The sequence below is a fragment of the Penaeus japonicus genome, unplaced genomic scaffold (assembly GCF_977035675.1).
Source record: "Penaeus japonicus unplaced genomic scaffold, GWHDUDI00000001_assembly GWHDUDI00000023, whole genome shotgun sequence".
Taxonomy (NCBI): domain Eukaryota; kingdom Metazoa; phylum Arthropoda; class Malacostraca; order Decapoda; family Penaeidae; genus Penaeus; species Penaeus japonicus.
Genome location: NW_028234425.1, coordinates 3,335,704 through 3,355,703, shown reverse-complemented (window position 1 = coordinate 3,355,703; position 20,000 = coordinate 3,335,704). Strand labels below are relative to the sequence as shown.

Sequence of the window (20,000 nt, the reverse complement as noted above, 5' to 3'; positions counted from 1 at the left end):
CCATCGGCCGAAGCCAGGAGGAACTACTTGATTCGACCATTTCACCCCTTTCCACAAGCAGGAAAATTCACCCCGCAATCATTACTACAATAAATAAACCCCGTAATCCTGTAGTAAAATCCCCCCAAAGAGAAATAAATCCAAGGGTCTTTAGCGTGGAGGAACTACTTTGCGTCGCGGAGGAGCCAAGTCCGCGAGTGCGTGGCATGGCCTTCCCGGCTTGATATCGCTGCGCCGAAAGGAAGGTCGTGGTCCCTTGACGCGCTCAAATTTTCTTAATTTCCGGACAGCATTTTCCATCTTCAAGGCAACGGGATGTACTGGAGTGGTCTCAGGTGCGTATAGAAGGCTTAGACGAGGTGCAAGTGCGGAGAGAGGACTTATTTTCAGAGGAAAACCAGGTGGAATAAGGCGAGACCGGGGCTAAGCGTGCCTTAATGCGCACAGTAAGGCTGCGCACGAGGTTGATGTTGGAAAGGCTCAATTAATGCCTTTTTTAGCGCCTCTCGTGCCATTTAGCCGTCGGAACGTAGGTTGTTCTTGCGGGAAATGCATCGAGGTTGGTAGGGAAGGGAGAGGGAAGAACGCCAAAGGGCAGAGGAAAGAGAAGGAGAGAGAGATAGAGAGAGAGAGAGAGGCTGCCAAGAGACAAGCGAGTTTATTGATCAGGAATTTTTTTTTTCCTTGATTTTCCCTCCACTGGTATTTCCCCCCTCTCCCTCCCCCCCTACTTTTGGTTGTAGGCCGATGAGATGTATTCGACTATAGACCTATGGCGAAGGTATCAGACGAGTAACCATTGACTTGTGTTGGAATTCCTTGGTTGATTTAGTTTCGTCTTGTTTGGGTGATGTTTGGGATGGGGGTTGGGGGATGGTGGGGGGGTTGTGAAAGGAGGTGGAGGAGGAGGGAGGAGAAGGAAAAGATGTTTTCATGTTGGTTGGTAGAAAAAGATGTCTAAAGGCTTAGGGGGAGGTGTCTGTCAGAGGATGTATGGGGGGGAGGGGAGGGGGGGAACTGAGAGTGAAAGTTGGGACAGGAAAGAAGGAAGGAAAGGGTGATGGCTGAGGTATGCAGTTGTTTGTATATCCAATAGTTTGATATTTTCATTTCTGTTGTACCTCACACCTCTTCATTTTTACGCGTGTGACTTCATATCCTGGAGAAGAAGTCCCTGGTAACAACCTACCCTAATCTCAGATGTAGTCGAAAAACCCTTCGTCAAGGGCTTGGTTACCCCCTCCCCCTCCCTCAGAATCCCCTCTTAATTTAAAATTAACCACGACTTAGGCTTTATCCCTCTTCTCTTTAAATTGACCTGCAGTCAGGAAAGGCTTTGCATTGCTGAAATGGACAAGTTTTGTATCGGTGGATAGCTGGTGCGCATTTTCAGTTGTGTCATCCGACGATGTTAACATGGATGGGCGGAAAGGATTTGTGGTAAGCTAGGGATATTTAGGTTTATTTTTAAAAGAAAACTGTCAAGCAAGTATTAAATCTGGTAGATGAATAGAGAGCATTTGTAAATTGAGTTTACTGGTAATTTGACAACATGGTCGTTTATTGCTAAGTATTCTCCAGAGTCGTTACGCTTTGTTCCGTGACAGACAGACAAACCTCCACCCTGCATATTCTGGTAAGATAGAATAGCTTCTCTTAACCTAATCCCGACGGGGCCGGCAAGAACTGGCAACCCCCTATGCCGGGCCTAAGTAATATCGCCTCGGGGACGTCACACTGTGGTGTCACCCCGTCATCAGGCACGATGGTATGTCACACCCGTTTGACACACTGTCATCATTAGGTTAACAGGAAAAGATTACGGAGGGCTACAAGCTCTTATCTAGCCAGAGAATACATGAGAGAGGTTTCTTATCCTTAGCAGAATACAGAGGCTACAGAGATCACTTGACTTGCCCTGCCACCCTTGACACCAGACCAGTGGCAGACATGTGGGGATCTTTTAAATTTTACTCAAGGTTCCAAGAGAGCCAACTGACCAGTTGCTGTGGTCTCTTCTCTACATGTTCTAGTTAGCTAGAGCTTAGACTGGTTCCATAGGCAGGTCTACAATCTCTGTCTCTGTCTCGTTGTAAATGTTTTAGCCTTTCCCGAAGCACAAAGCCATGGCAAGTGCATTGGTATATAGTCCAAAAGTGAAAGATCAATGTTTTAGGAGATGGAATTAGTCAGTCATGTTAAAAGTGAAGAATTTTGTTCGTCTTGATTGTATTGATGAGATATATGTAATGTGTGACTGGGTAATAGTAATCAAATTTGTGAATGGTTTCTATATTTACTGTATATGTATGCTACCACATATTTCATGTAACTAGTTATAGCCTTGGACATTGGGAAGCTTTATTAGTCCTTTTAGAGACTTTTTCAACAAAGGGAATAAAAGATAAAATAAAATGTTTTGAAGACCTACATGTATGTCTGATTATTGTTCAGTGATGTACTTGAAACAGCAAATATACCAAATATGTAATAAGCTGCTTTTATGTAGAAACTGTGACAAATGTTTTGTGTGAGCTGTGTGTGCTCTGTTTGTGATGGTCATGCACTGGTTGATTGGAATTTACATTTTAAATTTGTAAGCCTGATGAATACCTCTTGTTGTGAACTGCAGACACATCTTAGATGGCCAGTTGCAAAATTTCTTGGCAGTTGCTCTTCTGTGTTGCATTGTTGAATTTTTCCACCACTTTTTCCTCTCAAAATTTAAATGTTGAAATCTAACTTTTTTATCAGTGAAAGATGTGAATAGTATTATACCAGTTACTAATGTTGCTTAAGATTAACTGTTTGTGTGGTTATCTAATCTATAAGTAAAGATTAGTACAATTTTTTCATTGACTATTTAGCTACCAACACATGTACTGATGTGTGCATGTAAGAAGCAGTTATGTTAGGTTATTCCCAGTAGTAGTTGATGCCATCAATTTAGAAAGAAATGCCTTTACTGAGAAAGAGTAAAGGTATGCTACACAAGGCTGATTTCAACTTCAGGGGCTTCATGGATCAGTTAGAAGCAGGGTCTTCAGTAACTGGTATCAGTTTGGTAAAGAATTTATGATGGGATATATCTTTGTAAGGACATTAACCTGTGTGCTGCTACTATTCATAGAAACATACTCTTGGCTTGACTGCATGAAGCTGCAGACACTTTTGTAGAATATGGTTTATAATGTAATGTATGATCTCATTGATATTCATTGCTACTGCATACTTTTATGATTTTTATATTTGAAGATATTTCATCTCTCTCTCTCTCTCTCTCTCTCTCTCTCTCTCTCTCTCTCTCTCTCTCTCTCTCTCTCTCTCTCTCTCTCTCTCTCTCTCTCTCTCTCATGAAAAGATCTTATGAAAGTATTAATATTTTAAGTTTGACATGATCTAATTCCACAATGAAGGCTCCCAGAAATCAGAATTGTAATATTTGAATCAAAGAATCCTCTTGTGCACGTCAGAACAGAACACAAGCCTTAATACATTAACCATCATATGCAGCACCTGTGGTACATTGTAAACCATTACATTTACCACCTGTAGTACTTTACTGATTTATGTTTAATTTTGTTAGACCCCATAACTCATCCAAAGAATATATAAAAATCAATAACTTTAATTCAATTCAATTTTAACAAGGTAGATATAAGTATGAAAATTTTTGACATTGAATGATTATCACTGGAAATGTTTGCATACTGAAAGATACTTCTCTCTTACTTATAACTTCATACATTGAATGCAGTATCATGTATCAAATTTTTCTGGAAAAAATCATTCTTAGAGCATGATCATATAATTTCATGATGGATGGCTCATGTGGTGCTACTAAACAACTATTTGATGAGAGGAGTCAGTACTGTTTCTTCCACGGCACTTAATGTTACCATGCAGGAAATGTAATGTAGCTACAAGGGAGTTCCAATATTGCTCTTCGGTGGTTAATGTCTCGAGTACTTGCTGACCACAAAAGAAACAGGTGCCGAGAAACTAGTCATGTGTTTGCTTCTACTCAGTATGCTTATACTTCCCAGGCAGTCTGTACCTCAGTTTTCAACTTGATTACAATGTTGTTGATGTTTATCTTTTTCTATGGTTTATTGTCCAGCTACGAGCCTTGATACATGTATTGGTACATATAATTGGAATAGGCTGAATGCAAATTTAAGATTGATAGGTGAAACCAATAAACAAATTCCATTTCCTCTGATGTGGAAGGGGACAGAAATGGACATTATTCACACTCATTTATGTCTCTGTAGATACTCAAACTAAAATTGTTACATTCATGGGTGAAAAACTTGTATATGATACAATACTGTTAAGTTACCAAAAAAAAAAAAAAAAAAAAACTCAATCTAGCTATTTTATCCTCACCTGGAGGTAGTAATGAGGAGACTTACTAAAGTTTTACTTGACATACAGAAAACTTTTTATACTTATTCACCAGCTGCATGGTAAGATTGCCAAATGTAAGATGGCATACAGCCAGGGTTGTCTGGAGTATATTCAAAGGTTGCTAATAATAGGTTATCTGAGGGATATGCAAGTGCAGCCTGAGAGATGTACAAGTTGTACTGTTAGTATGTAATGTTGATAACCAATCTTGTTAATGTTTTGTATTTGTTGTTTTTCATTTATTGTATTGATTAACTAATTTTGCCTGTTATTAGCCCCTTAACAACTAAAGATGTGATATGTCAAGTGGTAGCAGTGTTTAAAGGCAACACACACTGGGTGATCATGTACATTGAGGGTGGCCATGGCTTGAGCAGGTGAATAGCCCAAGGTGTTAGGCCTATGCATTTTGTCTTACCTTGGCAGAGCCAAACCACCTGGCATTATTGGGTTAAGTTCAGAGGAAGCATACTGAAGTCTGGATTTTCAATTATTAGACTGATGCTTAACCCATTGGAGCCGGTTGAGGCGTTAGGTTTATGAGTTTGAAAATCCCAGTATTGCGACCGTACAAAGCTGGAACAGCCCCGGCGTGAATGGGTTTAAAAAAAAGACATATTGAGTATACATTTTTTTCTTGTCTGTTTTGTTATATATATAATATATATAATATATATAATATAATATATAATGTATATGATATAATATAAAATATAATAAATATAATATATGATATATAATATATGAAATATGATATAATATATATAATGTATATAATATATATAATGTATATAATATATATAATGTATATAATGTATATAATGTATATGATATATAATATATATAATTATATATATATATATATATATATATATATATATATATATATGATATAATGTATATAATATATTATATAATGTAATATGATGTATAATATAATATATATGATATAATGTATATAATATGATATATATAATATATATAATATATACAATATATATGATATATATAATATAATATAAATATATATATGTATATATATAGCTTTAATCACATATTATTTCCTGAAATGGGAAAAAAAATTGTCTAATGTTTGTTATATTCCCAAATCTATGAATTTTTATAATTTTTTGTCCTCCATTTACTGAATCTAAAGAAAACACAAGTGTCTAAAATTGAAATTTTTCTTTTCTACAGTGCTGCTGCCAATGCGGCAGCAGCTTATCAAACTGGACAGACCGGCTACCCAGTCGGTCACACTCCCACTGGTACATACACCACCCAGCGTGCAGCAGGGTCAACCTATGACACTGGGTATCAGACTGCTGCTGCTGCGGCTGCGGCAACTCACTCCACAGCGGCAGGCACCTACCCAAGTGGTGCCGCCTCAACCACTTATGACTATGGTTATGGCCGAACCACTCAGACGGCAGCTGCTGCTGCTGCTGCAGCCTATGATTCTACCAAGACTTACTACGCACAACCATCAACAGCAACAGCTTACACTGCTGCCGACACACATTACCAAAGTAAGACAATAACACATTCTGTCTTTAAAATAGTTTAATGTATATTGACATTGAATATATACTTATGTACCTGTGTTGACTTATTGGTTGTATATATTTGTATATATGGAAATATACTAAATTATAAATCTTGCATAAAGTATCATGGTCACTGTCTGTTCTTATATATATTTATAAGTATATAAATGTATATATGATATTTGAATATATAAACATCTATGAATGCTTGAGTACATATTGTATATGAATGTATAAATATACAAATATACACATGTACACCTAAAACCTTTAAATTCATGATATTTTATGTAAGACAATCAAATTTCTAAAACTTTATAGCACCACTTATGCAAAGTTCTGTACATAATGCGGGGGAAAAAGTAATATCCCAAATACCTATTAGTATTATTCAATTTGAATTTTGAGCTTGCTCTCTATATGTTGTAATGATTATGTAAAAGTGCAGTAGAAACTGATTATTTAGTCACACACAGTCCAATTCTGGTGCTATAAAGTATTTGAAATGTTTTGATTGAAATATAAATTAGGTTTAAAAAGAATTTGTCCAAAAAGGGTGGGATCATGAAAGACCTTAGATGTTTTGTCTGCAGACAAAGCTGCTTATACCAATACCAGTGCGTATACAACTACTTCGCGGCAAACTACCCCTGTGGCTACCCCTAAGACAAGCTATGCTGGAGCATATCCTGGAGCTGCAGCAGCTGCTGCCACAGCCACCTACAACACTTCTGCATATGCAGCACAAACTACTACCACCAATAAAGGTGACTTTTATGATTTAGTAGGTATGGCATGTATTAAAGCTTTTTTTTTTTCCCCCTTTTTAACTCCATGGCTCTCCACACATCTCACACAAGTGGTTGTTGGTCCTTCCTTTTGTTTGTTTTGCAGTGTATAGAGAAGTCTTTAGCTATTGATTGATTTATATATATATATACATATATATATATATATATATATATATATATATATATATATATATATATATAATATATAATATATAATGTAGATAAGCATGCTTGTGCATGCAGACATACATGTGTTCACACACACACTGAATATGTATGAGTGTGTGTTTGTGTGTGCGTGCGTGTTAAAATGCTTTTATGTGGACATTTATTAAGTTATTGATTTTTACTTGATGAAAACTAGCTTTTTTTTATTCACTTTGTCTACTTAGTGTTGTTCCTAGTTATTATGTTGTCCCAAACCCCACCACTGGAGAACTATTTCTACCTTCCTGCTATAACCTGAGACACTTCGAAATAACTCCTGACTTTTCAAAGGTTCATTTTGCTAATTTGAATTAACAATTTAGTATTGGATTAAGATATCTCCTTGCCTTTTTGTTTGTGAGGAGCAATTTTCTTGGTAATTCATTTATTTATACATCTATTTTTGTGTGCGCTTTACTTACACAACAAGCATTGTTATACTTTTTCAATTTGTTTGGCTTCTTAATTAATTTTAGTCCCAATTTCAGTTGACTTACAAAGTTTCTGTCATTACTATCAGCATTATTTATTTATTTAAGTACACTCCCTCCCCCATGATTTCCGAAGTGTTTCTAGACACAGCACATGTTCCTCTCGCTCTCTTTCTCTCTCTTTCTCTCTTCATATCCCTCTCTTTTTCTCTCTGCAACAGAACTTGAATATCCTTCCATACTGTTGTCAGTGTGAGAGCCCCCCCTCCAAGTTCTCTAGCGTCAGTCCTGATACCTTATTCCCAGCTTCCCAGACACCACTGAAATACCTTTTCAGGAGTCCTCGGAATTATTTGCTCAGTTCCAGAAAGATATTACTATTATTTATTTATTTTTATTTTTTTTTTCTCATGACTAAAAGCAAAGTGTATAATGCATGTCGATAGGGAACTTTATTATCCAAAAGTGTTGTAGTAGTGTAAGTTGCGTCGTTGATAGCCTGATCAGCTGTTCCAAGTTGAGGTTAGGCGTGGTGGAATCACTTTGAAACCTGAAGCCCAGAGAGAGAGTCTCGTCACTCGTCGTGAATTGAACAGAATAGAGGAATTCCAGTTCAAGTTTGTTACTCTAGAAATGATTTTTTATTTTATTCTGTAGATTGTTTATATATATATACATATAAAAAGAAGAGGTTTCATTAAAGAAGCAGGGTGTATGTAGTTAACTTTCATTCTCTCTCCTGTAACAAAAATAATGATAAAAAAGAAATATTGGAATTATTCAATGGATTTTAGTGTATTTGATGGAATTATTACACCTCTGACAAGACGCCTCGATCCTTGGTTCAAATAGTAAACAGCAGATGTCCCGGGCCTCGCTTCGTCGTCGCAATGACCTACGTACCGGATGGCCATGACCTACGTACCCGAGGGTCTTACGAAGGTACTAGATTTTTCATTTAGTATCTACTACTCGTTAGATGTAAAGATAGGTTCACAGAGATCATTGCATTATATAATTTTTTTATTTTTTATTTTTTTATTTTGTCTCATTTTAGGTACGAAAGTTTGTACAGTAACTTGACGTGGCTAGGTTTTATGCCCTTTGAAACCTTCAGGAGGACTTTGATGAGATAGTTCAATCTAAATTATTTGTAATGAGTGGATATCGTATGGTTATTATACTTAAGGTACATGAAGGTTAGATACGAAATTTAGGAAAGAGAACTTGTGCTTTTGGTGATAATGATTAGGGTTGAAGAGCATATAAGAACTTATTTCATTATGTTCCATTTATATCATTTTTTTCTTTTTCTTTGCTTATTTTATAGAATAAAAAGAATGGGAGAAGTGAGTCTTCATCAAAAGGAGTAGTAGGTCAGAGACAGCAAAAGTAAATGAATGAATATGAGTAGAAATGCTCATAACCTAGTCAGTGTATTCACAAATTCTGATAAATTCCGAGGCTTCCTTGCACTTTTTTTTTTCCATACATGGCATAGAAGTATCCATCCCCACCCCTAGTATAGTGACAATCATAGGCTATAAGACCTCATTCTGCATTTGATAACTAACTCTCTTGGTTTCTTTTTCTTTCACCTTTCCCTCCATTCAACCTTTTAAAAGCACAACTCATTGCCCTTCATCAGATAGTAGCTATTTTTTTTTTCCCCCTTTCTCTATCTCCCTCTCTCTCTCTCACTCCTTGCCACTTTGAGATCTCTTTTATCATGACAGCCTCTGCCACCAAGAACACACTCCTCTGTACATCCTCTTCTACTCTGAGCCCTCTGCTGCTGTAAGTTTAATCTGTCTGTATCTTTCTCATGGGATCCTCGTTTCTCCTTTTGGTATGTACTCATACATTTTCCTGAACAGTATAAAAAAAGACAAAGGAAAGACATTTACAGATTATACACAACCTTATTACAAACTATATATACACACACATTAGTTTTCAGTCTTTCTATTTGTTTCTTTAAAAAGTTAAAGTTAAATTGAAGATGTGTGTGTGCAGAACCATTGCTGTGTGCCCTGTGGCCCTTTAAACTCTCCTTCCATACCCATTGTGCAAGCTTTCATCTTTCATGCTATTTCCCTCAAAACATCACATTGTGTCACTACTCAGTTCTATTTTGTCTACCAAGGAAAGGCAAATATGTTGGCAATTTAAAAGATTAGGAGCTAGTCTGTGTTAAATATGCTGAATTTGTATGCTAAGGTAGAAAATCATGGCATCTTGGCTAAGGATTTATCTTTAAATTTATAGAAACTGTGTACCTCTTTTGATTACGGAAGTACACTATTTATAAGGAACCTGGATAAATGATTCAGATAGTAATGATTTACAAAACATAAACATAAACGCATAGCTAAAGCTTATTATTAGATTGACTGCAGTTTGGCCTGAAAGATTTGTTTTCATACAAGTTTTTCTGTGAAGAATGATTGCCTTTGCTAATATGACTAGTGAAAGTGCATTTTCCAAGTGGCAGTACAGTACTCAAAGTCCCTTTCCGGCTAATGCTCTCATAACTTTCAGCATGTACCATAACCGCACAAGGCAAATATATGACCTGAGACAAGAGCATAGAATTTAGACCTATTTTAAGTTATCTCACTAGTTTACTATATTATTTTTGTAAATTATGTATGAAATAGATTATATTTTTTTCAAGAACTAATATATTTTTTCTGCTTAAAAAAAAAAATATATATATATATTTCCCTCAATTGTTTTTTTTCTTGGTTATTTTTGAAGTTAATTTTGAAGATAGACACATGGTCTACACAGACATGGAAAGGTAGTATAAGTAGGAAATGCTTACAATTCAGAACTGTTAGGGTTGAACCGTAGTATACAAACTGTAATATTTAATGTCATCAACATTATTTCAGCTGCCACACTATACATGCAGCAGACTACACAGCCTGCTGCTGCAGCTGCTGCTGTTAAGCCAGCTGCCAACACTTGGCAAACTTTCAAGAAGGCCAGTACAGTACCGGGCAAGACCCAGAAGCCCAAGGCACCCCCCAAACCTCAGCAACTGCATTACTGTGATGTTTGTAAAATAAGTTGTGCTGGACCTCAGACCTACAGGGAGCACTTAGAGGGTCAAAAGCACAAGAAGAAAGAGGCGGCAGCCAAGGCAGGGCCCACGCCCTCGCGCCACGGAGCGTCCCTCCGCTGCGAACTTTGTGATGTCACTTGCACAGGGGCTGATGCCTATGCTGCTCATATTCGTGGTGCTAAGCATCAAAAGGTAAGAGTATACCTCCGAGTGATTGTGGTGACACTTGGTTTTACAGTGTAGTGTTAGGATTTGTAGAAGTGGGGTTGTTGCTAATGTTTTTTGATTTGCACTCCAGGTTGTGAAATTACACCAGAAGTTGGGGAAACCTATTCCCTCAACTGATCCAGTTGTGGTTGGAGGTACCACCAAAACTTCAACCACCACAGCTGGCTCAACAGTAGGTGCCAAGACAACAACTAGTGGTGGCACTGCATCTACCACTGGTGTTCTCACAACTGCAGATGGGAAGAAGGATGATCTCAAGGATGACTTACTTGATCTGAAGGAGAAGGACGTAGAACCTGTTGGTCAGGAATATATTGAAGAAATTAAGAATGAGGAAGGTGAGTTAATGCAATACGAATGTAAACAGAAATGAATAATGATTTTACAGTAAAAGGGATATAAAGCTTTGCCAAAACTTTAATAACATGGATATATTTCTTGCAGGTAAAGTGATCAGCTTTAACTGTAAGCTTTGTGAATGCCGATTTAATGACCCCAACGCCAAAGAGATGCACATGAAAGGTCGCCGACATAGATTGCAGTACAAGAAGAAGGTTAATCCTGAGCTAGTTGTAGAGGTAAAACCATCATTACGTCAACGCAAACTACAAGAAGAGAAACTTCGGCGACAGCAGGTGAGCATGTCCTCCTGATCATTTTATGAAAAGTCTTAACTGATGAGCCCATTACTTATTGTATACTTGATGAATGCATAGATATCAAAGCCCTCTAGTTCTCCTTTTGCCTGGAAATGCACTTCTGAATTATTTCTCTTTTGTATGGGCTGTCTAAGCCTTGTCAGTGGGCTGTTTTTAAAGTATTCTGTAATTTAAGTATTTACCAGAGATGATAGAAATTGAGCTGTTTTGAAAATGTTTTCAAGTCATTAAACAGTTGCTCATGTTACTGCATTGCCTTTGTAGTTAGTGGATACATAGCATGAAACATTTTTTAAATTATATTTTAAACATTTGTATGATGTAGTTTTGGGATTGTTGTAATAGAAAAGCACAAATATTTTTACTTTAGGTTATTAGTAATTTTTGTCAATAGTTTTGAATTTTTAAGTGGTAAATTTGAATTTGCTTCTGTTATCTTGTATATGGCTGAATTGTAATTTGTAATGTGGATGCTCTTTCATTCTAATTTTTTTTGAATTTAGGGGAGCATGAGTAGGATAATGATGATCATATCATTCTCTAGATAATATAAATTTTCTCAAAAGTTAAAAGGCTGTTCTCAATGTTGCATGAAATGTATCATGTTCCACGTTCCTTTTTTGGCAGTATTGTTGTCTTTTCTTTTGTTGAACTCTGAAGTGAGGTATTTCTTACTGGGCATCCTTTGATTTTTATCACCTTTGGGTTTTGTTTATTTTTTTCTTTTTTCTTTGTGAGCATGATACTGTGCTTTATTAAGTTAAGTGTAAGCGTTGCTTGTAAATAGCCTGGTTCACACCAGCTGCGCGAGGAGATGTGGAGGCGTCGTGAGGAAGAGAGACTACTGGAAGAGGAAGAGAGATGGTACTGGGAGGAGAGGAGGAGATACGAAGAGGAGTGCGAGTACTTGGACTGGTGCCGCAGGTATCCCCGTGGCCCCCCTGGCCCCCCACCCATGATGCCCCCTGGCATGCCCAGACCTCCTTTCATGCCTGGGATGCCTCCCATGATGGTAAGAAGACCCTTTTTAATTATGTTTGCAATGAATATGAACTGAATCTAATTTTGTATATATGGAAGAGTTGTGAACCTCTTTTTTACCTTTGCATTAACGAGTGGTCTCTCCCTGCAGCCTATGCGTAGACCTGACTCAAGTGATGATAGGCATGTATTGGCCAAGCACGCAGATATATACCCTAAAGAGGAAGAACTAGGGGCTATTCAGAAGATTGTATCTAATACAGAAAAGGCTTTGAAAATGGTGTCAGATTACCTAGCAGAGGTAGATGCACCAAAAGAGCAACAGGTTAAGCCAAAGGTAAAGAAAGAGAAGGAAAAGGAGGAAGAAGCAAAGGAAGGAGAAGACAAGAAAGATGGGTAAGTCCGTTGAGGATAGAACTTCACCTGTGACGGTAGCCTAGGCTATTTGCATGTTTCTGAATTGGTTATTATGTTCCCCCATATTGTTGAATGATACAGATAGAAATAGCAGGAAAGAAAATTCATCCAATTACTTAATTAAAACAGGGAGAAGAAGGAGGATGGTCCACCCCGTATGTTGAAGGGCGTAATGAGAGTAGGTATTCTGGCAAAAGGTCTACTACTCCGGGGTGATACAAGTGTGCAGCTAGTGGTGCTCTGTGGAGACAAGCCCACGCGGACTCTTTTGGACAGAGTGGCCGATAATCTCCCTAAACAATTAGCGGTAAGTTTTGTTATATTCTGAGGGAGCATTTTTAAAGGTGGGGAAAGAGTGTAGATATTCTTTGTATATATGAATATATTTCGATATGTGGTCTGTTCTATCATTCATTACCACCCCCTGCTCCCCTCTTCTTCTGTTACTTTTTTTTTTTCTCTTTTCTTTTCTTTTTAGTTGGAAGGTGATGTAGCCTTCCCATAATTTCAATTTGATTATGTTAAAATTATTATTATTGCCTTGTTATTGTTAGAAAAAGAGTAAAAATGCGCATTTTATTTTTGAAAATTCTGTCTCATGTAAGGTAACAAATGCCACAAATTGTTTCATTTGCAATACTAATATACTTTGGGTTCTGCAGATATATTTTGTAATTAGAGAACTTTCAGCTTTTTAAATATGATTTCAGTAATTAACTCGCAAAAACAAGGATTTATTTAAGACGGCTAATGTAAGGGGTTGATGTGTAACTTAAATTTTGTCAGTTGTTTGATATTTTGCTTTAATTTCTTTCCTTGTCTCTTCAATTTTATTTGCAATTTATGTGACTGATAATGAGAGATTATGCATATGTAGTGTGTTTATACTTACAAAAAATTTATTGAGAAAAAAGACTAAGCCCTTGCTGGTGTGTACCTCAGGTTGTGGCACCGGAAGACAAATATGACATCCAAAGAGTAGTCGAAGAAGCAGCTTTGGTAGTCCAAAATATCGGCGACCAGCGGATCTCAGTTAACGTGACGCTTACGTCTCCAATCATGCGGGAACAGCTGCTACATGAAGGAGGTAACACAGACAGGCTTTACTGCAGCCTGGTTGTCTACAGTGACAGGTTAAGAAGAAAGTCTTTCATATGGATTGAGTTTATTACTCTGTATCTTGATGAGTTTCTTAAAGAGCCAGTTATTATTATTTTTTTTTTATCTCCTTTTATTTTATCTCTGATTCAGAAGTTTATTATTTTTTATTATTATTGTTGTTGTTGTTATTGATATTGATATTGTCAGTCTTTATAATTTGTGTCACTCCTCTTTCCAATTTTATTTGTCAGTTTCCCTTTTTCCTGTCCTCTCATTCAGCTTGACAGAATATAACTCATTATTCATTGAAAGACTTGTCTAACCAGGGGAAGTCAAGGTTTTCATCACATGTTACTAAAGATTGTAAATTTCACAATGCATTTTATGCAGGTCTCATTTTGTGATGAAAATGCTGCAAAGACTGGCCTCTTTATACTGCTTAACATAGAGACCAGGGGACACAGTGAAAGCAACATTCTGGTAAGACACCTTAGCGGGCCCTGTTTTGTGACCAAAGTGTGGGAGATCAAGTTTTTTTGTAAATCAACCATTGCTGGCCCCTGGTTCACTAAATGATAACTTTCCCCTCTCTGTCTTGATGGTCATTGTCAGAGAATATGAAGAAAAGGGCCACATAAAGAGACACTGGACAAGAGAATTACTTTTCTAAAAAGTTCCTTTACAGCCAGTTTTGAACTCATTCTAAACTGTGCCATACTTTTCAGTTAAGTCTGTGCCTTGAGACCAGGCATGAACATTGTGGCTCTCTTGTACTGCAGAGGGGAAGAGTTGCCCATTGGCCACACCTGACCCAATCTCCACCACCCCTGGGAACACAGATTTAGTGCAGTCTTAGCTGGCATAACTTAATTTAAAAATGCAATGAATGATAAATTTCCAATAACAGAATATGAATGATAAAATATGTATATATATATATTTCTTTCTTTTTTATTTATTTTTGCTTTATTATTTTTTTTTGTGGCTCTGTTATTAAAACAAGAGCATGATGTTAGTCTTTTGCCAATTTTTACCATGGTATTTGGCTGCTCTGATGTCTATATGTGCAGGCAGAGGTGGTGGGTGGTGGGAGGACGCTGGCGGGTGGGTGGGTGTGGCGCGGGTGTGTGACGGAAGCTGTGTTGTTGTATTTTAGACTCCCAGGTGACCGCCGCCAAGGATCCTCCAGATGTGCTCGACAAGCAGAAATGTCTGGACGCTCTTGCCGCCCTCAGACATGCCAAGTGGTTCCAGGTTTGCAACCCGTTCATCTGAGGGTAAAGCCAGGCCAGGCTGTTCCTTCTGTCTCTTGAGAGCAGGAAGGAGCAGGCAGGTCTAGGCTCCCCTCACACTTTTCAGCCTTATGGTAATGTGTGGGTGGGTAGGGTTAGGGACATTGGTAGGTCAGAGTTAGGTCATGGAGGGTTCTTGCCATTACTGCCCAACCTTGACTAGCTCCCACCTGTTCTGTTTTGCACATTTTGTGAATCAGCATGGATGGAAACCTAGCAAGGTTACACTTAATAGTAAATTCATGTGGTGAGTACTTTTGTGCGCACATTATTTATATAATTGATTCACACCTTGCTGTGTTTACCATTGTCATGCTGATTTTCAGAGTGAAATTTGCGTACACAGCTGTCAGCTCGTAGGGCTTGGACAGTGATGGAAAGAACCTGTACTTCATTCATCTCATGAATGATTTTATTTGATTTTGTTCATTCTTTAAAGTTCATGATCAGTTTTCTCAGTTAGGAAAAAAAAAAAGATAATATATAATGGTTGCCCCTAATATGCTCCCTGAGTGTGGTGTGAGTGCAGTGAGGTAGTAAAGGTGGCTTAATTTGCCCTCTGTCTCCACGGAGGCAGCTCGGCAGCTCTCCCCTTCCTCTGTCCCCTCCCAACATTTACCATCAGCCATTCTTACAGCTACCTCACAGCAGTGCCCTCAACCCACTCATGGAGGTGTCCCATTGTGAGCTTAGCCTGCGAGAAAAAGCATGAGGCTGGAAAGTACAGAAGGACTCTGCTTCGTTATGGAAAGGGGCTGTACTTAGTTCCAGTAATGGTGTGTCTTGCGCCTAGTAGATTTTGCTCTCAGTATAACAGCAGTGGAGCCTTTATTTTGTGCAGAGTTTCCAAGCAGAGTTCATACAAGAACCTGGTTCAACATAACATTAAGGCTACTGGAAGATTGTAGATATATTTGATTTTGTGCTGGCTGTTGTGGGTGCATGGAATGGAAGGAGTCTACAATGTCACTGTTCTGTTTCATATCTATGCACTTGTTCAGTACAAGATGGGCAAACTTCACTCATAATTATTTTGGAATTTGCACATATTTTAGGACCAATTTCATATAAGAAGTTCAAAGTCAGTCATTTTGTTTGTGTAAGAATAACAGAGAAAAAAATGTAGTGTATCAGTACATAGATTCATAGTTTGATTTGACATTTGCCAAATAATGTTTGTGAATATTTAGTGTACTTGTGCATTTTGCATTAAGTAATTTATTGCTGCCCATCTTGGACCAACCAGCACTGATTGTTTAGACGTGCATACTGATAAATGTGCCACTTCTTCAGGCTAGAGCAAATGGGCTTCAGAGCTGTGTAATGGTGATCAGAATTCTGCGAGACTTGTGTCAGCGGGTGCCAACATGGGGACCATTGAACAGTTGGGTGAGTTTCGCTTATCACGTTTTACTAGGACTGTGGACATCCTGCATGTTGATCTTTTACCTTTTTTCTTTTCTTTTTCTTTTTAGCTGAAATTCAGTATTGCACAGGTTATCCAGATATCCAGCATCCTTCCCCATTCTTAATTCTGGGGTACCTCCCATTTTACTCTTTGCATTTTCATCTCTACATGTAATTTTGACAATCTATTCTTAAGAGTTTCCTTCTTTCTTTCTTTCTTTCTTTCTTTTACAACTTCCTTATTATTTTGCCTTATTTATATTGTTCCTTTTCTATGTTTGTTTTTAACGTAATGTGTCCAATATTATATATAACTTAAAGGTTAATGCTATCTGCATAACTAGAAATAACTAGTGTAATTATATTGTTTACTGTCAATTTGTACATAGTATCCATGTTGATAAGTAGACTTTTATTTATTTATGAATTCTTCATCATTACCTATTTTAACACGTACTTCCTCACAGCAGGCCATGGAACTAATGTGTGAAAAGGTAATTGCCTCCGCTGGGCAGCATTTGAGTCCTGGAGACGCTCTCCGAAGGGTATTCGAGGCCCTGGCATCCGGACTGCTCTTACCAGGGTCTCCTGGGCTCCTTGACCCTTGCGAGAAGGACCCCGTTGATGCTGCTTCTTCCTTGTCGGCCCAGGAGAGGGAAGATATTACTGCTTCAGCGCAGGTGAGCTTGCTCTTCTAGGTGATCCAGCTTTTGGGACGAGGGTTGATTGTGGAATAAAAGTACGAAGATACTTTTTTTTTTTTCTTTCTTTCTTTTTATATATTTATTTTTTTTAATATATAATCATTTATATTTATATATTTTTCTTTTTTACAGCATGCCTTAAGGTTGATTGCCTTCCGACAAATCCACAAGGTTCTAGGCATGGACCCCATTCCTCCACCCAAGTTCCAAAGAGGTGGCCGCTTTACCCGCAAGAGGCGAAGGGACAACTCCTCGGGCGAGGGTAATGACTCCGAGGGTGAGTTGGACGGTAGGCATTAATCCAAAGCTTTTGTTGTTTGAGAATGAGGTAGGTTTCTCGTGAGAGAGAGAGAGAGAGAATGACTGAGAGACTGAAAGAGACTGAGACTATTAGAGTAAAATTTAGAAGGATGAAAGTGAGTGTGATGGTGAAAAGAGCAGAGCTAAGTCTCAGACAGAAGATGAGAATGATTGAGGGCTAGTGAGTGATAAAAGTTGTAAATGTAAATAAGAAGGGAAAGAAATCATATAATGAGTCATTGGTTGCTTGTATTCTGTTGAATAGTTGCCAGACTCTGCATTTATGTGTTAGTGAATTTCATTTTATGAAACGGATTTAGATTATAGAATATCACGGAGAACCTGACACTGAAAATATCTTGGCATTCAATGAGAGGATTTTTCTTTATGAGTTAGATAATGAAGTTTCTTTTTTTTCTTTTCTTCCAGGGGGAGATGGAAAGAAGGATAAGAAAGAAGATGGAGAAGAATCCAAAATGGAAATGGATAAAGAGACAAAATAAGATTCTGTTATAAAGGTGCTTGAATAGATGTTTAGTTTTGTCTAGTGAATTTTGAGAAATATTTCCGGGTGGAAGTAGTATACAATATGTTTTAACTATTGTATTAAAAGAATGATATTTTCGGATGATTTGCAACTTGTAATGATTAATGCATTCTGTACTTTCTACTATAAATGTGTTCCTTTTATACGAGTTGGTTCCCTAATTTTAATTTCAACCCGACCAACTGTTAATGGCATAAGGGCATTTGCTTTAAATATATTATTTTGATATATTTGTCTAATTGCTTGGTTTATAGTCATCAAACTTCTTAAAAAAAAAATGTATGTTGGAATAGTATGTGGTTGATGTTTAATATCATCATTTGTATATTTATTATCTTCATTATAATTTTTATGATTCTTTTATTTTCATATCTGCACGAAATGGTTACAGGCATTAGTTAATCTCCTTAAATGTGTCAGTTAAGGCAGAACATATATATAAAATATATATATATATTTGAAAATTCATTTACTCCAAGTCCAGTAGATTTATACATGTGTGCTGGCAGACATTAATGCTATCCCCTTCTATACTATAGAGAGAAAAGAATAAATATGAATTCATCTAGCAGTTTACAGTGGTCAGGTACTCGCTTCCTTGGATAGGGAGGAACCAGGTCCTTTTTAAACTGTTGGGTTGTCTCATCTGAAGGGCTTAGCATCGTGATCCACCAGCATGTCCATTGGAAGTCTGACATTAGGATTAAGAGTCGTTAAAAGCTCCCCCCCCCCCTCACCCCCTCTCCCTACCCAACCTCCCCTTTTTCCTCCCTTACCTTGCCCTCCCTAAATATTAATGAGAACTAGTCATCGCAATTGCTACCTGGTCCTCATGCCCCAGAAAGCAGTGCGGGGTAGCATATTTCGTGCTAGTTGTTTTAAACTTAATATTTCGAGTACAGTATAAAATAGATCTTTTAAAAAGAAGAAGAGAAAGGAAGGAAGGAAGAGAAAGAGACATAAGAATGAAGTACTAATTTGATAATACTGAAGTTTTTTGTAAAATCTTAGGTGAAGAATTGTCATATATATATTCAATTTGTAGTTGAAAAAAAAACTTTTGATGATTTCATGTCAAGAGAGCGGAAAGTATCCTGTTACTTTGTTTTTTGAGTAAAGAAGTGTAATAAATGATAATAATCAAAATGGAGAAGGATTATTGCTTAAGTTGAAAAACAATACAGAATACTAGGTATAGCTTCTAAAACAATGGTACATGTAAACAAAAAGAGCATTTCTTGAATTTTTAGAGGTGAACTTTGGTTCTGCCAGCTTAGCCAAAATTATCTTGTAGCTTATAGTTGTTCCTCAGTGGTGATAGATTTGTTTCTGGTTATTAGGTATCCTTCTCCGAAAATAAAGGCTATTCTGTATACAAAAAATACTGTTGAAGAATTATTCAGTGCAGTGTGCATCTTGCTCGTTTCATGTAGAACAATTGGATGATTATACCCTCTTTTCCAGTGGGTTCTGTTGTGTCACATAGGTAAAAATAAAAAAATATATATATAATTGGATATTCCTAACCTTTTTGTATTTTTTTTTTACTGCAAATAAATCTTACAATAAAGAATTTTGACATTTTTGTTTTGTGTGTGATTTGAATATAATGTAAATTGTAATGTTATTACAACAAACATTTTAAAGGACAAATATTCTATGAAAGCCCATAGAAAATACATTAAAGCATAACATTTGTTGCTATAGTTAAAGCTCAGAGATGGCAGGTGATAAAGTTAAGCACATGGAAAACTTGTTTCATTGCAAATAAAAAGATTAAAGCAGCTTAAGAGCTTTTAATGCATGTTGCTAGCAAGTTTAGATGTAAAGTATTGCAAAAATGACATTTCAAAGGTTACAAAAATACCATCTCTAACAACTTCACTCTTGAGATAAAATAGTCAGAAA

At 37.1% G+C, this 20,000-nt stretch overlaps 1 protein-coding gene across 30 annotated transcripts; it reads left to right on the top strand.

Moving 5' to 3' along the window:
* The first annotated feature begins 189 nt into the window (after positions 1-189).
* Zn72D (Zinc-finger protein 72D) lies at positions 190-19,604 on the top strand. Of its 30 annotated transcripts, none has more exons than XM_086550052.1 (16): positions 190-335; positions 5,608-5,939; positions 6,551-6,724; positions 8,239-8,328; positions 10,284-10,648; positions 10,755-11,022; positions 11,129-11,319; positions 12,146-12,355; positions 12,476-12,720; positions 12,871-13,048; positions 13,684-13,828; positions 14,999-15,096; positions 16,428-16,523; positions 17,012-17,221; positions 17,378-17,534; positions 17,975-19,604. In XM_086550052.1, the coding sequence occupies exons 1-16, from the start codon at positions 316-318 to the stop codon at positions 18,046-18,048; spliced, it is 2,853 nt and encodes a 950-aa protein (XP_086406178.1). In that variant the 5' UTR covers positions 190-315; the 3' UTR covers positions 18,049-19,604. The 30 variants fall into 30 exon arrangements, with proteins under 30 accessions (XP_086406178.1, XP_042860035.1, XP_086406177.1 ...); XM_043004101.2 differs by having other exon boundaries at positions 6,551-6,745; positions 12,131-12,355; positions 17,009-17,221; XM_086550051.1 differs by having other exon boundaries at positions 6,536-6,724.
* The last annotated feature ends 396 nt before the right edge of the window (positions 19,605-20,000 follow it).